The sequence below is a fragment of the Crocodylus porosus genome, unplaced genomic scaffold, assembly GCF_001723895.1.
Source record: "Crocodylus porosus isolate Cpor-Errol unplaced genomic scaffold, CroPor_comp1, whole genome shotgun sequence".
Lineage (NCBI taxonomy): Eukaryota > Metazoa > Chordata > Crocodylia > Crocodylidae > Crocodylus > Crocodylus porosus.
This window is the reverse complement of record NW_017728910.1, coordinates 26,480,943-26,495,822: the sequence shown is the minus strand read 5'-3', so window position 1 is coordinate 26,495,822 and position 14,880 is coordinate 26,480,943. Positions and strand designations below refer to the sequence as shown.

Sequence of the window (14,880 nt, the reverse complement as noted above, 5' to 3'; positions counted from 1 at the left end):
TGCCTGATCTCCCCCTGGAAGGGGTGCAATGCCAGGCTGGGGGTGCTGCTTGATCCCTGGGAAATTTGGGGGTTGGGCAGGAGGGGCACAGCTTATGAGCCGAAACAGCTGGGACTGTCCATGCTGGAGACTTCAATGCAGAGAGGAACAGGGGGAAACCTGGTTGGACCCAGCTCACCCCCCGGGGCAGCGTGGCCCCATCGGGGCAGCTCTTACAGAGCGGGATGCGTTAAGCGAACTAGGGTCTGAGGGAGCCGGGAGGGACCGGCTGGGCACAGCTGGGAAGCGGCTGCTGTGAACGTGCCCCCTGGTAGGTCTTGGACCAGCCTGCCCTGGTCCTCTGCGAGGCAGCCCAGCAGTCCGGATGTTAGCCTCTACCAGAGATGGGGAAACGGGGATGGCCCAGGGCCGTGGTGGAGGAGCAGTAATGTCCAGACGGGAACCCAGGTGTCTGGACTCCCTGCCTGCTGCCCCTCTGCCTCAGGGTCTCTGCCATGCTTACGTCGAAACCTCCTTTCCTACTGACAGATCCAAGTGTCTGCCTGACACAGAGGTCTTGGCCCCAACCAAGGCTGATTTCCAGATGTGTTATTTTATTTTAAATAGCTGACATCTCTCTGCTGTGTAGCAAAACCCTTCCTTGCCTGCAGGAGCAAACCACAGGGTTTGAAATGCCCCTGACGATGGTTTCTGTATTGGTATGGAAACTCGGGTTCCTGCGTTCATTGCTTTGATTTCTGTTCCCCCTCCCAGACCCGTTCTGTGATTTGGATTTTGCTGGTCAGGATGACGTGTGGCCAGGAGACCAGCTGTCCTCCCAGCTCTACAGAAACAAGCAGGTAACCTGTCCTGTAATGCCCCCCTTCCCCAGGGGAGCACACCCCTCCCTTACAGGACACAGGCCTCCACGCCTGCATTTATACTCAGAGTGGGTTTGGGATCGACGTATCCATCAGCCGGCATTTCTCTTTGGCATGGGTGTGGGAAGTGCTGGTAACACCAAGTCATTTTTGTCCCTGCTCTCTCTGCATCTTTGAGTCGTCCTGAAATATTTGAATGGCTGCTCTCGACCTTTTTCAGACTCAGGGCACCCCTTGTTAGACTTGAGGCCTGCCTCGTCAGCACCAAGACCTCCGTCGGGAAATGCAGGCTTGGGGCACTGCACGCCTTTTTTGAGTGCAGAAGAAAATCACAGAGCAGTTTGTCTGCTGCAAATAACTTAGGAAGCCTGCAGCAGAGCAGCATGGTTTCCTATTTGAAATCTCTCAGTTGATCTGGTGGATTGGGTGGAAGTGTTTGCTGATCAGTGTCTTAGGAATAATACAAGGAATAATTCCCAAGGGATCATTCCAGTGTCCGTGTCTCCAGCCCATCTACTTTATACCATATCTGTCCAAAGAGATCCGAGGCATCGCTGGGAAATGCCTTAGGGTCTGATACTGCGCAGATTTTATGCATGTGCCCCAGATGCCTTGGGTATCTCACATAGCAAAAGTTAATCACATTGGGGAAGAAACACAGTCACATTTCCTCTTCCTTTTCGGTTGATTCTTACAGGCAGTAAAAAGGGCATTGGGTATGCCAACTACATATTTCCCCTTATACCTGGATCCATAATTCAAGGTGATCCTGACCCAAAATAAAATCTTGGCCCCACTGAAGTTAAGGGGTGTTCGCCCATTGGTTTGATCAATGCAAGGATTTTTTCCCTAAATTCAAGCATCTTTCCTCGACCTTTTCCCTTTGTCTCTGCAGCTTGTGAGCTCTGTGTGTCAATGCCTGCCTCCTACCTGGCGTATGCACTGGATACTGGCTCTCACTGGGGCCTCTGCATGAAACTCTAGTAGAAAGAGTGACACTGGGATCTGCGTTTTATTAACTGCACCCTCAGCCTCTCCTTTCTCCTCAGGCTGGGTCCAGAGTAGCGAGGCCGGGATCCAGAGGGAAGCTGAGGCTCTCTGGCGAGCAGCAGAAAAAGTGGCAGTCATGCATCATGGCTGAGATAATCCGTGTATTTAAAGGGCTGTTTGCAGTTCATTCCCCTGCACACCTCTGTTATGCTTCTGTGGTTACAGGTTTTCAAAGTAATTTCCTCAAGCACTTGGTGAAGAATAAGAGAAGTCAAAAGTGAGAACTGAACAGTCATGCCATGAGGGCTGCCGGGACAAGGGGTTCTGGGGATTGCATTCACAAAGCAAACACAAAAATCATCAAATCCTGGCAGGCCAATCTGAGCAGGGCAGCGGCAATTAGGTTACAGAGTCAACACACCCCAGAAGTGTGTATTCATTTGTCTCTGTATTTTGCAGCTTCAAGATACCTTGCTGCAGAAGGAAGAGGAACTTGCTAGGTTACATGAAGAAAATAACAACCTCCGACAATACCTGAATTCAGCTTTGATTAAGTGCTTGGAAGAGAAGGCCAAGGTATGGTGTTCACACCTGCTGTGGAAGCATGTGTAGAGAAAATGGAAATGCAGCACGCAGGTGAAATGCTTAATAGTTAAACAGGGGGTAACGACCACAGGTAGATAATGCACAAATATAAAGACCTCTCCAACACTTGCAAAACTTCCAGAAGGGTGGTCGTGTTCTCACCTGATAGTCGTTTTGTGGTTTGCCTGACTGTTGTAGACAGGACTAAGTCATGTTCCTGAGTTATGAACTGAACTTAGAATCATAGGAAATGAGGATGGAAAGGACCTCGGGAGGTCACGTCAAGTCCAACCCCCAGCTCCAAGCAGGACCAGCCCCAACTCCATCATCCCAGGCAAGCCTTTCTCGAGTTGGGCCTTAAAATCCTCCAAGGATGGAGACCACAACCCCTGTGGGGAACCTGTTCCAGTTTTTCACCACCCTTCTAGTGAGAGAGTCTTTCTTAATATCCAACCTCAACTTGCCTTGCTGCAGCTTGAGCCCATTGCTCCTTGTCCTGTCGTCTGCCCCCACTGAGGCCAGTCCAGCTCCATCCTCTGCAGCCCCCCTGCAGGGAGGTGACGGCTGCTATTCAATCCCCCTCTGTCTTCTTTTCTCCAGACTCAATCAGCCCAGTTCCCTGAGCCTCTCCTCACCAGTCCTGTCCCCCAGCCCACAACCATTTTTGTTGCCAGTCCTCTGATTTGTCCACATCCTTTCTGCAGTGGGGGCCCACAGCTGGACACAGGACTCCAGATGTGGCCTTCCCAGTGCTGAATAGAGGGGAGGAATCACTGTCTTCAATCTGGTGGGAAGGCTCCTACCGATGCAGCCCAGGATGCCGGTCGCCTTCTTGGCACCAAGGGCACACTGCTGGCTCCTGTCCAGCTTCTTGACCCCTGTCCTCCCAGGTCCTTTTCTGCGGAGCTGCTGCCCAGCCCGTCCCCCCAGCCTGCCCCGGTGCAGGGGATCGCTCCCTCCTCAGTGCAGGACTTTGCACTTGTCCTTGTTGAACTGCATGGGATTTTGTTTGGCCCAGTCCTCCAATGTATCGAGGTCTCTCTGAATCCCAGCCCGACCCTCCAGTGTATCTACTGTTCCCCCCATTTGGGGTCATCTGCCAGTGTGCTTAGTGTGTACTCCATCCCATCTTTCAGATCATTAATAAAGATATTGAACTTTATCACCTCCAGTCCATGAGTCAAACAGGCTGAAAATTATTTGGGCCAAAACGTTCTTTGGAAAAACTGCAGATTCAGCAAAGTGAAAATCTCAGCCAATCGCATCTGAGCATTGCTGGTTTTTTGGGTTGAAATATTTCTTTATTAACTAAACACAAAACGTTTCATTTAACCATTTTCAAAATTGCACGTTTCCATTTTTTCTTGAAACTTATTGCTTCACCATTTTCATATACTTGTTTTCAATGCTCCCTCCCTCCCCCTTTTTTTAAAATAAAAAGGCTCAAATCCAAAATGATTTTTTTTTTCTGTGGGTCATACAACATCTTTGTTTGTCGTGGATCAAGGTTTGTTTTGGGGGTTGGTTGATTGTTTTTTTTCCCTCCACACTTGCCAGAGGACCAAAAACCCAGTGATCTGCTCACTATGGTTTCCTAGAAGAAGAGTTCAGAAGAAGTAAAGATCTTCCTCTCCCCAACACCTCTATCTGTTGATCAGTCCTTCCAGTGGGAGGAAGGCTGCCGCTTTTTCCACCCTGGAAGGCAAAGAAGCCTCTGTTCAGAGAAGAGACCCTGTTCCCAGCTCTGCCACAGACTATTCTGGAGATCTTAGTCAAGTCACTCAGCCCCCTCATGATGGTTGAAGGTGGGCTATGCCCCGAGCCCTGACTCCATGCTTCCTCCAGCAACCCTGGCCCCCACGGACACAGGAGCTCGGCTCCTTGCTGCCCCTTTAGGGCACGAGGGCAGGGATCTGGGGATCTCGGTGAGGCTCTCAGGGGCAATCCCTCTGATTTGTTGTAGGGAAAAGGAGCTGTTGGCTTCTGCCGTCCTTTCCCCTCTATAAGGTGAGACCCCTGAGGATGCCTGGCTATCTGTGCTACCCCATTTGTTTCCATGCAACCCAGGGTTATCCTAGGTGTCTTTCCCGTCCTGCTGTCCAGACACTACAGCAGGATTTACTCTGAGCTCCCATGTGAAGACAATCTCAGCTCCAGCCTTACCGTGCTCTGGTCTCTCAAGGCCACGGGTCATTCCCGAAGGGAGCAATGCCCCCAAACGATCACAGCTGCACCTGCCTTGTCATGGAGAACGAGCTCTGGGAATAATTAGCTTTGGAACACGCCTGATTAGTTTGTAACCTGCCTTGTCCTCCCATTCCCTTGTCTAGAAACTGCTGTCGGGCAGTGGCCAGAGGGACCATGCCATCTTCAGAGGCGGCAAGAGGAAGGTCAAGGAGAACGATTGTTTTGCCCCTCCAGAGTCTCCTCCACCGGCAAAAGTCAGGAGAAACCTCTTCAATGAGTTCACTGCCTGTGAAGAGCCCCCCTGCCCTGCAGTGGACAGCTGGGTGCTACAGACCCTTGGGTTAAAAGACATTGACACCATTGATGAGTCAGTATCAGCTAACTACAGTGCCCTGGCCGGCGAGCTGAGAAAGGACCCATACTGCCCGCAGCCCGTGGAGGCCATGGATTATGACAGTGCAGAGGACCCAACAGCTCTGTACGGCTTTGAGCCTTTGACCCGCATCCCCAGCACGGTCAGCCCCTGCAAGGAGGTTACACACTATCTTCCCCCTCTCTCCTCAGCCCCTTGTGCATCCTCCTCCGGGCATGGTGATGTGCCTTTCCCCACCTACGGATTGCCCTATTTCTCCCAGGATGTGTCGCGCAACAAAACCGAAGTGGCCTTTACCACATCCGTGAGCCCCCACCGCAACGTGAAGACGCATACCTTCCAGCAAGGTCAGGCCTTCGTGCGCCGTGATGATGAGGGGGGCTGGAAGTTCACGTGGGTGCCTAAGCAGTCTGAGTGACCACATTGGCCGCTGGGGACGGGTTTACAGACATTGAGCCATTGCAACTAGCCCTGCTCGTGCTGGAGAGGGGCTGGGAGAATGGAAGCACTGTCCCTCCTATGGGCTTTTCTCTTACTGCACCCCTCAGCTCGTTTCACGCCCCCCCCAACGCTCCTGAGTTTGGCCAGAGCGGCTCCAGATAGCACTGAGAAGTGTATAAACTCTCTGCCCAGGCTCTGACACAAACAGGCCCCCCTAGTCTGTTCTTTGCATCTGCAACCCCATCACTGCCATGCATCCCAACCCTCCTGCTACACCAGCCAACTCCTGCCATCTCGGAGCTACTGGGCAGGATTGCACCCAGTGTCGCCTGCCTTGGACCCCGGGTACCACCCCTTCCTGGACCTGACTGCCCAGAGGTGGGACAGGAAGGGAACGTGGTCTCTGCTATTGCCCTTTTGTGCCAGAGCTGGTTTGGACCAGGGATGAAGAAGAGGGGATAGTCGTGCTGGTGCTGGGAGCCTGGAAGTCCCCGCGGCTGCATATCTTGCCAAGCACCAAGGGGCCCACTAGCACATGCTCCAGCCCCTTGTCCTTGTCCCTGCAATCCCTTGCTTGCGAACATGGAGGGCACCTTATGAGCCAGGAGGAACTCAACCAACTTTGCAGGTTTTCTGCACCAAATCAGCAACTCCTAGAGTTCCCTGCACTTTGTGTTTTGAAGCTGTTTTCACTGCGGGACCCACAGAGGCAAAACTGCTCCATCGCTTTCTCGCTGTCCCTGGAATTACAGGTGATGGGCTGGGTGCTTGGCTGTTGTCAAGCAATGTAACTGTACCACTGCCAGCTGAGGGGATGGCCCGGTACGTTGCTGGGAGAAATTACAGCTTGCAGAGAGATGAATTCAGAACCACCTTTGCCAGCACAACAAATGAATCCCCTTACACTTGCAATAGTCTCTGTGATCATCAGCCATCAGGCTGAGACCGACTTGCTCCTGGGCGTGCTTGTTGGAGGTTTCAGGATGTTGCTGTTGGATACTGGACACCTTTGCTCACAAAAGCCACGTTTAAGTTTTATCAGCAGAGTCTGTGGCTCTCTCTGGGCTACCCGAGACACTCAGAGCTGGTTGCGCGTGACTTCTTTTTCCTGCTCCAGAAAACTGTGTCTGGATCCGAAGCAGCATCAGCCTGAGGTTTCGTTTCCCAGAGACCCCTGCTTCTCACAAAAGCTAGGCGACTTTCGGCTTTTCTTTTGTCCTCTCCTCTCTGTGGAAAATGTTTCCTCTGACATTGGGGACAGTGTCCTCTAGTGGTTGAAGCCATTACCTGGGACTGAGGATTTTCTCTAGGCACTTACCCATCTCCCAGGGGTGTTCCAGGGGTAAATGCATTCCTGCCTATAAAACTGCTTTAAAATCCTGGGACGGAGGGTGCTAGAGAAGCTGACGGCACTGTTAGCAATAGTTAGAACAAGTCGGCTGATACGAAGTAAACTTACAGACATCCAATGTTTTGCTTAACCTTTGCTTGCTAATTGACTTCAGCTCATCTTTTGGCGTTCAAGTCTTAATCGAATTGAGAACCAAGGGATGGACCTGGTGATTCCTACTCTCCCAAGGAGGTCTATTTGCATCTGTGACCACAATTTGAGGAAAGATTCTTTATGAAAGGGTCCTTCCGGTTACTTATTTTCCTATAAAGCCTAGGTCTAATTTTATTTTACATAGTTAAGGATTAAAATCCATTTTTTCTACTCCAAGCATCCTCTTGTGCCTTAGACTCTCAGTATTGGAGCTTCTGCGTCAGGAGCTAAACTAATTCTTTGTACAATATTTAAATAAACCGATCTGTATTTGTATGTAACTTATTCTGGAGGGTTAGGGTAGGTGTTCTGTGCGCAAAACAAGAAGTTTAAATGCATTTAGCAGAGGCAGTAGTTTAACCCAGTGCAATAATGCACGCAAATTAAAACCAAACCAATGGAAGTTTGGCCAGTTTCAGGTGGAGCAGAATCAAAACCACTGGTAGCAAATTTTCTGCTTTGCTATATTTTAAATGAAAACAGGATGAGGTTTCCTCTGATACAAACAGCGCCTTCATTTTTTCTAGACAAGATGTTAACTAGCTCTGCTCTGCTGTCTAGAAAGCTGTGGAAGATGGGTGCATATAGGATGTTTTTTCTGTTTGCTAAAGTTATTGCTCTAATATTGATCTGTACAGAGGGTAGAAAGCACGTTGTTTAATTAACTTTCCTTAACATGAGAGCGTGATGGGAGTGTGATGTCTGGGTTTGTGCTTGTGTGTCGTCTAAACAGGATGAGCAGCATGCTACAAAGGATTAAACCAGGTGTCCAGGAGAGTCTCTGCCTCCCTATGCAACTGCACCTTTATTATGTGTTAAAACTATAAAACGAGAGCATAGGAGGCAGTCCTATTTACATATCGTAGTGTCATACAACTGACAGCATTACAGTCTTTACCTTTAGTCCAGTAACTGGTCTTTAAACCAAATGAATCTTAAATAAGTGGTTAGGTCATTGTCCCTGTTTGATACCCTCATCGCTAGGTTTGGGTTTTTTTCATAACAGGAACTACATTTTTTTCTTGTTCTTTGCTAGACATCACTAGGATGACATTTGCCACATGCAGGATGCCAGCACTAAGCCTAGGCTGTTAAGTCCCAGGTGACATCTCAGAATAGGGATATATGGGCACATCTACACGAGTACTTTAAGGCGCATTAGCCCATTTTAATGTGCATTAAAGCACCGCTAAGGTTGCCTGTACATGAGCATGGAGGCTGCTCTGACGCACTGTAATTACAGTGCATTGGAGCAGACTTGATTAATTAAGTCTGCTGAAGCATGCTAATTAGTGCACTCCAGCCAGCCTCTGCATCTTGTATATCGGCGTCCCCACACTTCAAAATCACAATGGAGGCACTTTAAAGCTTGTTCAACAAACTTTAGATAAAGTGCCCCTGCCACCATCTTGAAACGTAGAGACGCTGATACATGAGACATTCCAGCCGCTTTAATTAAGACTCTCAAGCTGCTCTAATTAAAGTGGGCTCCCTCCAACTACCAGAGCACATGTTAAAATGCCCTTACAATGAAGGCACTAGATTCAGTGTGCATTAACTAAAGCACATTAATGCATGTGTAGATGTGCCCAGTGAGACTTAAATGATGCCTATGCCATCCTTCTGCACAGCACTTAAATAAATTACAGACCTGAGAAAACTAGTCAAGTGACTAATTTAGCCAAAGGTAGCCCCTTTTTCCTGCATTTCTGCAGTTTTATTCAGCACAATATTGTTTCATCCCATGCGTTCATCACAAATAGTTGCTTTTTATTTTTTTCTTTTAGTTTGGTTCAATTAATTGTGTTTGGCCACAGAAGGCACATGAAATTATTCCCATTCCCTTTTTTTTTGGCAAATCTTCATGAATGTGCCTTTGAAATTTGCTTTTTGAGACATTTCTACTGATTAAACTTAATGACATGGATGCTCATGGCACTGAAAGATCAGTTATTTGAGGGAATGTCTGTGGAAGATTTTTCTGTGCAATATTTATTTAGTTATAATAATAATAAAAACCCACTAAGCCCCCATTTCCCAAGAACAATAGCAAACCATTTTCCTTAATACACCGTCTCTGTAAAGAAGCTAGTCCTGCGAGGCCTAATGAATATCTATCTTTCTGTGTTCCTTTATAAAATAATATGTTTCTCCCGGGCCCAGTACTGGTCACATTGAGTGAAGTAGTGAAGCACCAAATGAATTCACTGGGAACAAATGAATATTAAGCAGTGCCTTGAGGTGAAGTATTGTTGTTCCTATAATGAAACTGTAGATGACTGAAAACCCCTCCGCCATCCTTTCCAAAAGGAAGTTTGGCAGATCCCTGTTACCTCTGAAAACCAGGAACTTATGTCGGCAGCTAAATATGATCTTACAGGCCTGTCTTGAGGCCCTCACTTTTTGAAACTTTAGAAACCAGGCTTCATTTCAAGCTGGTTCCTTCTCTTTCCTGGGCTTCTCCATCATTCAGCAGTCTCCATTTATCATGCTGTCTTTGGTCAATAGCTAGAAGGTAGGAAGGATCTTGACTGGGACCGTAGGGATCTTGGGTTCATTCATGGTGTGTCCATGGTCAAGTTATTTCATCCATCCTATGCTTCAGTTTTCCGGGAGGTAGGAGGTGGGTATGAGCAGAGACCACCAGAAGGTTGAACCCATGGGCCAGTGCTTTCAGCTAATTAAGTCATTAATTAGGGGGAGTGAGGATCGGGAGTTGTGGCACCTGATGTTGGCTCAAGCAGCTCGTGTGGTCTCTGTGCCTTGGCTTTCCCCAGTTCCAGCATCAATCTGCATCAGCAATGTGATGCTATCTGCTGTTCCCCATGAGGAAACCTCACGGCAAGCCCATGGCCTGCAGTACATAAAGCCTATGCAGCACTGTTTAAACCTTGGGAATATAGCATGCTTCATCTGGACACACATTGCCCAGAAACACTGGCCTACCCTTTATGCAGGAGCAAGTTTCACCCCCTGTAAATCCCCATCTGGAATGAACAGATTTGCTTTGTTATTTTTATCCGAAGGGCCTTATTTTTTTTATCCTTTGTGGTGATGCGAAGGCAACACATGCCATTACACACAAAAAGCATTCGGTGTCTCTAGAAACGGGCAATAATATCAGCAGCAATTAATATAATGCGTCTTGGTTGGATGTTGTGGTGTGTGTGTATGTGTGTCAATGGGTGCAAAAAGTCCTAATGATGTGTCAGAGTCAAGTTTATTGGTGCCAATAAGTTATATCTAATAAAGCTGGAAATAACACCTCAGTGCTGTAAACGTCTCCAGCTCCTTCATATGCAGCTCCACTGACCAAACATTTAGGACCCTGGATGAGTTGGTAAGTCAGGCTTTCTCCCCGCTTGTCATCCACAGACCTCTCTAGGGCTATCAGATCTAGGATTATGCCTGCTTTTAGTCATACTCGTGTTTCCACATCTTAAGCAAAAATCTTGGAGTCCTTAATTAGTGCTCCCTCAGAGGATGTGGACTTTGTGCTCTCACACGATGTGCTCATGAAAAATTGTGCTTGGCCACATGAAGAGGCTTCGCATAAAGAGGAACATTTTTATCAGGCTTGTAGTTCACCCCTGCCTTCCTAATGAACCCAAGCTCTCAAAAGAGCTCTCGCTGAATTAAATCAGAGTTTCCCCGATGCCTTAGATGAAAGCAGGAGCAGGCCTTTCCATATTAAATGTGGGTGCCCAGTGAGAGCAGGATTGGACCATATGTGTAAGCTGATGAAGGGTGAATTGGTGGAGTCAGCTCAGTGATTCTCAACCAAGGAAGCATGGCAGTCTGGGGTATTTCAAGGGTATTTTCAAGGGTCCCGTGCAATATTTTCAATTTGGTGTGCAAACACTTATACACAATTCCCAAAATAGCCGCAGAGATTTCCAGTAAGAATCCAGGGTGTCAGAAACATCCTGCTCTGCTGACAACGATCATGATGATGATCATCATCATTAGAAATATCCTGCCCTGCCGTGGGAGTTCTTTGCAATAAACGAATGGCTCTACCATTTTTCTGTAGTCAAAAATAAGTAAAAAAAAAGATAAAATAAAATCTGTCATTTTCAGAGGGCTGCCTTGAGTCCAGGGAAGGATCTAGTGTTTTGAAAAGGGGGGTGTACGTGGTGGTGAGGTGCATCATCACATATAACACAGCACATAGCTTTCTCCAGTTAAAAAGACACCAGGAGTTTTACTGATGTGTGAGCAGCCTAAGGCTGCATTATTCAGCCTAAGATTGGAGCAAAAACAAATAGCACTTGGTGAGTTAAAGACAGTCTGCACGGCTGTGAAATAGGAGCTTCGTGACCAGGAGCAGTCAACGGACAGGAGAATGGCCGAAGAAGAGCTAGATTGCTTGGTGGAGCATCAAGACCGCTGGAAAGAAGAGAGCGGCGTTAGCACTTGCGGAGTGAAGATTTTAGAAGATCAGGTAGATGACAATGAGCCATGAAGTCAAGCGCTGCCTGAATAGAAATGCTGCTGTCACTTTTGGGCAGTTGGTTTGAAACTTTGCGTTAAGCAGGAATGAAGGTGGGGTATAAGCACAGCAGTGCCGCCCCTTGGATTTGCCCCTGCTTGAGACTGAGGGAGGCCTCAAAACTAGCAAGGCTGAGAACCACTGCTCTATCCAGTTCCCGCTGGGAAAACACCCCCTTTACAAAACTGCAGCTGCTCCCACACAGGGCCTGACAGAGCAAGGAGCAATGGGCTCACGTTGCAGCAAGGGAAGTTGAGGTTGGATATTAGGAAAAACTCTCACGAGGGTGGTGAAGCACTGGAGCAGGTTACCCAGGGAGGTGGTGCAGTCTCCATCCTTGGAGGTTTTGAAGACCCAGGTAGACAAAGCCTTGGCTGGGATGATGTAGTTGGGGCTGGTCCTGCTTGGAGCAAGGGGTTGGACTAGATGTGATCCCATGAGGTCCTTTCCAGCCCTCATTTTCTGTGATTCGAGGATCGTGCAGGCTGTGCAGTGACTGCTTCATGGGGACTTGCAGGAACCTCTCACAGGTGCCTGGAGAGCAGGGCTCGGCTGCATCCTTTGGACAGTATATCACCCATCTGATCTATCCCAGTCTGCACCTACCCGGGGAATGACACCAGCCTCTAGGGACATCAACCTAGTTTGTTTTTTCTCTCTAAAACACCTATTTTTTTAAAGGAGAATCCAAAAAAATAAATTTACAAGCAGATTTATTCATCATAAACCTCAGGGCATTATTATTTTCATCTGTTACTATGAACATGAATGGAGGGAGGTGTAAATGGCATCACCTTATCATTTAAAAGCTTAGAAAGGAGAGATTGAGTCCAGAGTGCCAATCTTTAGTAAGTCAATTGTGCTTGACACCAAAATTAGAGCTGTGTTACTTATTAACGCTCTCTCCTGGTGGTGGGCATGTTTATGAGTAATCAGGCACCTTCTGGGACCAGAGGGAGATGCGCTTTTCTGGGGAATGTGTGCTGGTTTATTGCTTATCACAGAGCCACTTAATGAGCCCTCTGCTGTAACCTCCCCTGACCTCTGGAAGACATTTCTGAGCCTCTGAAGAGACAGTTCAGTAACAGTGGGGATGGCTGCCAGACACATGCCACCCAGCCACAAGCCTTGAGCAGGCGGTGAATCATTTACAGTGAGCTGCAGCTCACCTCTGACTCCATCCCTTAAAGCACGCCCCGGTGTCTTCGCTGTGCATTACTGAAAGTTTTAGTAATACACATCCCAAGGTGGGGTTTGCAACCCACAATACATCAGCTCGGTGCCTGTGCCTGAGACCCAGAATTCAACGTTTCAGTTGCTAAGAAACCCAGGAGGGTTTTGGGGGCTGGAGTCAGCCAGGCATCTTGGACCATCCCATGCACAAGAGATGTGCTCGTTCATAAAGCAACAGAGACAACTGCTGCTTTTGACCCAAATGTTAAGTGAAGAACACACTCAGCAGCATCACTGCCATGGTGAAAATACCACCAGCTTGGACAGACAGGGCATCTTCCATTTGCTGATCCCAGAGTGCTTGGGAAGCATCCAGCTTTAACACCCTCGCTGGCAGGTTAATCTACGTTAATTCCCGTGTTGGCAGAAAAGGAAACCGAGGCAAGGCTTGTGACTCAACCAAAGTCATCAACACCACTAGCTTAGGTCTTCCACTTGCTGGCCATGTGACTTCAAGACGCGGTGGTCTTCCCAAAGGGCATGGTCAGGCAGTGTGGAGGACCGGGCCTGCCCCATCCCCATTTCGGAGCGTGCTGTGTGACGTGCAAGGCTCGTTGCTCTGGCCAAGGTGCTGAAAGCAGGAGCACTCCTCATTTCTGAACTCTTGCACGCGTTGGAAAACTCGACATCAGGAGGAGACTCGTGGCTGGTAATTGGAACGACAGCTGATGGGGCATGGAAAGGTGCACCGTCCTTTGTTCTTGCTCCTCCTTGGATCGCTCAAGTGTATTTTAACAAATTAATTCCTGTTTGTGCAGGGGCAGGACACCGTGCCCTTGCTGTACCTCTGACAAGTTACAGGGTGTCTGTGATGATTTGGGCACTTGGTTCCCTTGTGAGGGTTGCTCCTTATGCTGTTAAAAGCAGGAGTTGCAGATGTCTCTTGTGGGTTATGGAATAGAGAAAGATCCACACAATTTACTGATCCATTTGATGTGCCTGGCTGGGGGAGTATTTGGTTGATTGCACGATTTCACAATGATTGCACACTTAATTCATACAACACAATTTTATTTTAAAATTCCTTGCTACGGATATAACACTGCTTAGCTTTAAGAAAAACCACAAACATTAAAAACACAATAACTACATATGTTAGAAACAATGCTTCAAACACACTTCCTTCCCAAGCAATGCTATAAGAATCAGTATTGCAACACCAGCTACAATTACAAGTAAAGGTTAAACTGGAATCAATACTATTATTTTTCACGGTATACTCACAATCCTGGAATTCGGAGAAACCAAATCTCCAGGGATCCTTTCATTCTTTAGTGATGGTTTTAGGGTTTGTCTCAGCCGTGATAGGAACAAGCCCCTGTCCTTCAGTCCCACTCGGGCGCTCCATGGCTTCAGCGTGAACAAAAATTTCGCGTTCATGGAGGAGGCTTGTTCAGGTGATCAGTCTGATCCAGCCTGTGCTTGCGATTCTTCCTTTAGTGTCCTGCAAGTGAGGTTACCTCTAACTTGGGACTGTAGGTTACAGGTTAGATACTGGGTGAGTTGCCGTCTTGGGCCCCTCCGACCCAAACCTGTCACTACTCCCAAACTTGGGCTCGGATCTTTTACCCAATGGGTTCCTTTCCTGGGTCTTCTTTGGGAAATTTTCCACATCACCACTGTGACCTCTTGCCAACCCCCTTCCAAAAGCCCCTAGGTTTCAGTCTCTTTGAGTGTTTACCATAAGGGTCACTTTTAGGTTAATTTTGTTAAAGGCCTCTAGAGATAATATTAAAAAACCAAGACATTCAGCACATTCGCTGCAAGGCCTCTAAAGATGAATTCAGAATCAAGGCATTTACCACATAGGCAAAAACAAACAATGACCCTAGATAAAAAGATGAACCTTGCCTTATTTTCTAAATCGGCTAATGGGTATTTATTACAAGCGTTCAAACTATTACATTCAATATGACAGCAGAGGGGATGATGGAGTTGGGGCTGGTCCTCCTTTGAGCAGCGGGTTGGCCTAGATGTGACCTCCTGAGGTCCCTTCCAACTCAATGAGTGTATACCTATCTGGGGTGGTCCAGACAGAGCTCTTAAGCAGGAGTTGGACTAGATGGGACCTGGGGATGGCCCAGCTTTTCTATTATTCTATGATTCAGCCCATGAGATGTCAAAGAAAAACAGAGGAAGGCAGCAAGCCAAGTGGACATGCATCACTCAGGGTCAG

The 14,880-nt window shown here is 47.9% G+C and overlaps 1 protein-coding gene across 1 annotated transcript; it reads left to right on the top strand.

Annotated features, from left to right (window-relative positions):
• Nucleotides 1-734: 734 nt before the first annotated feature.
• Nucleotides 735-7,255, top strand: GMNC (geminin coiled-coil domain containing; the record flags this gene model as incomplete). Its single annotated transcript, XM_019532543.1, has 3 exons — nt 735-839; nt 2,310-2,426; nt 4,766-7,255. Coding segments are annotated over 3 exons (870 nt in total), but the record flags the coding sequence as incomplete, so codon positions are not given.
• Between the last annotated feature and the right edge of the window lie 7,625 nt (nt 7,256-14,880).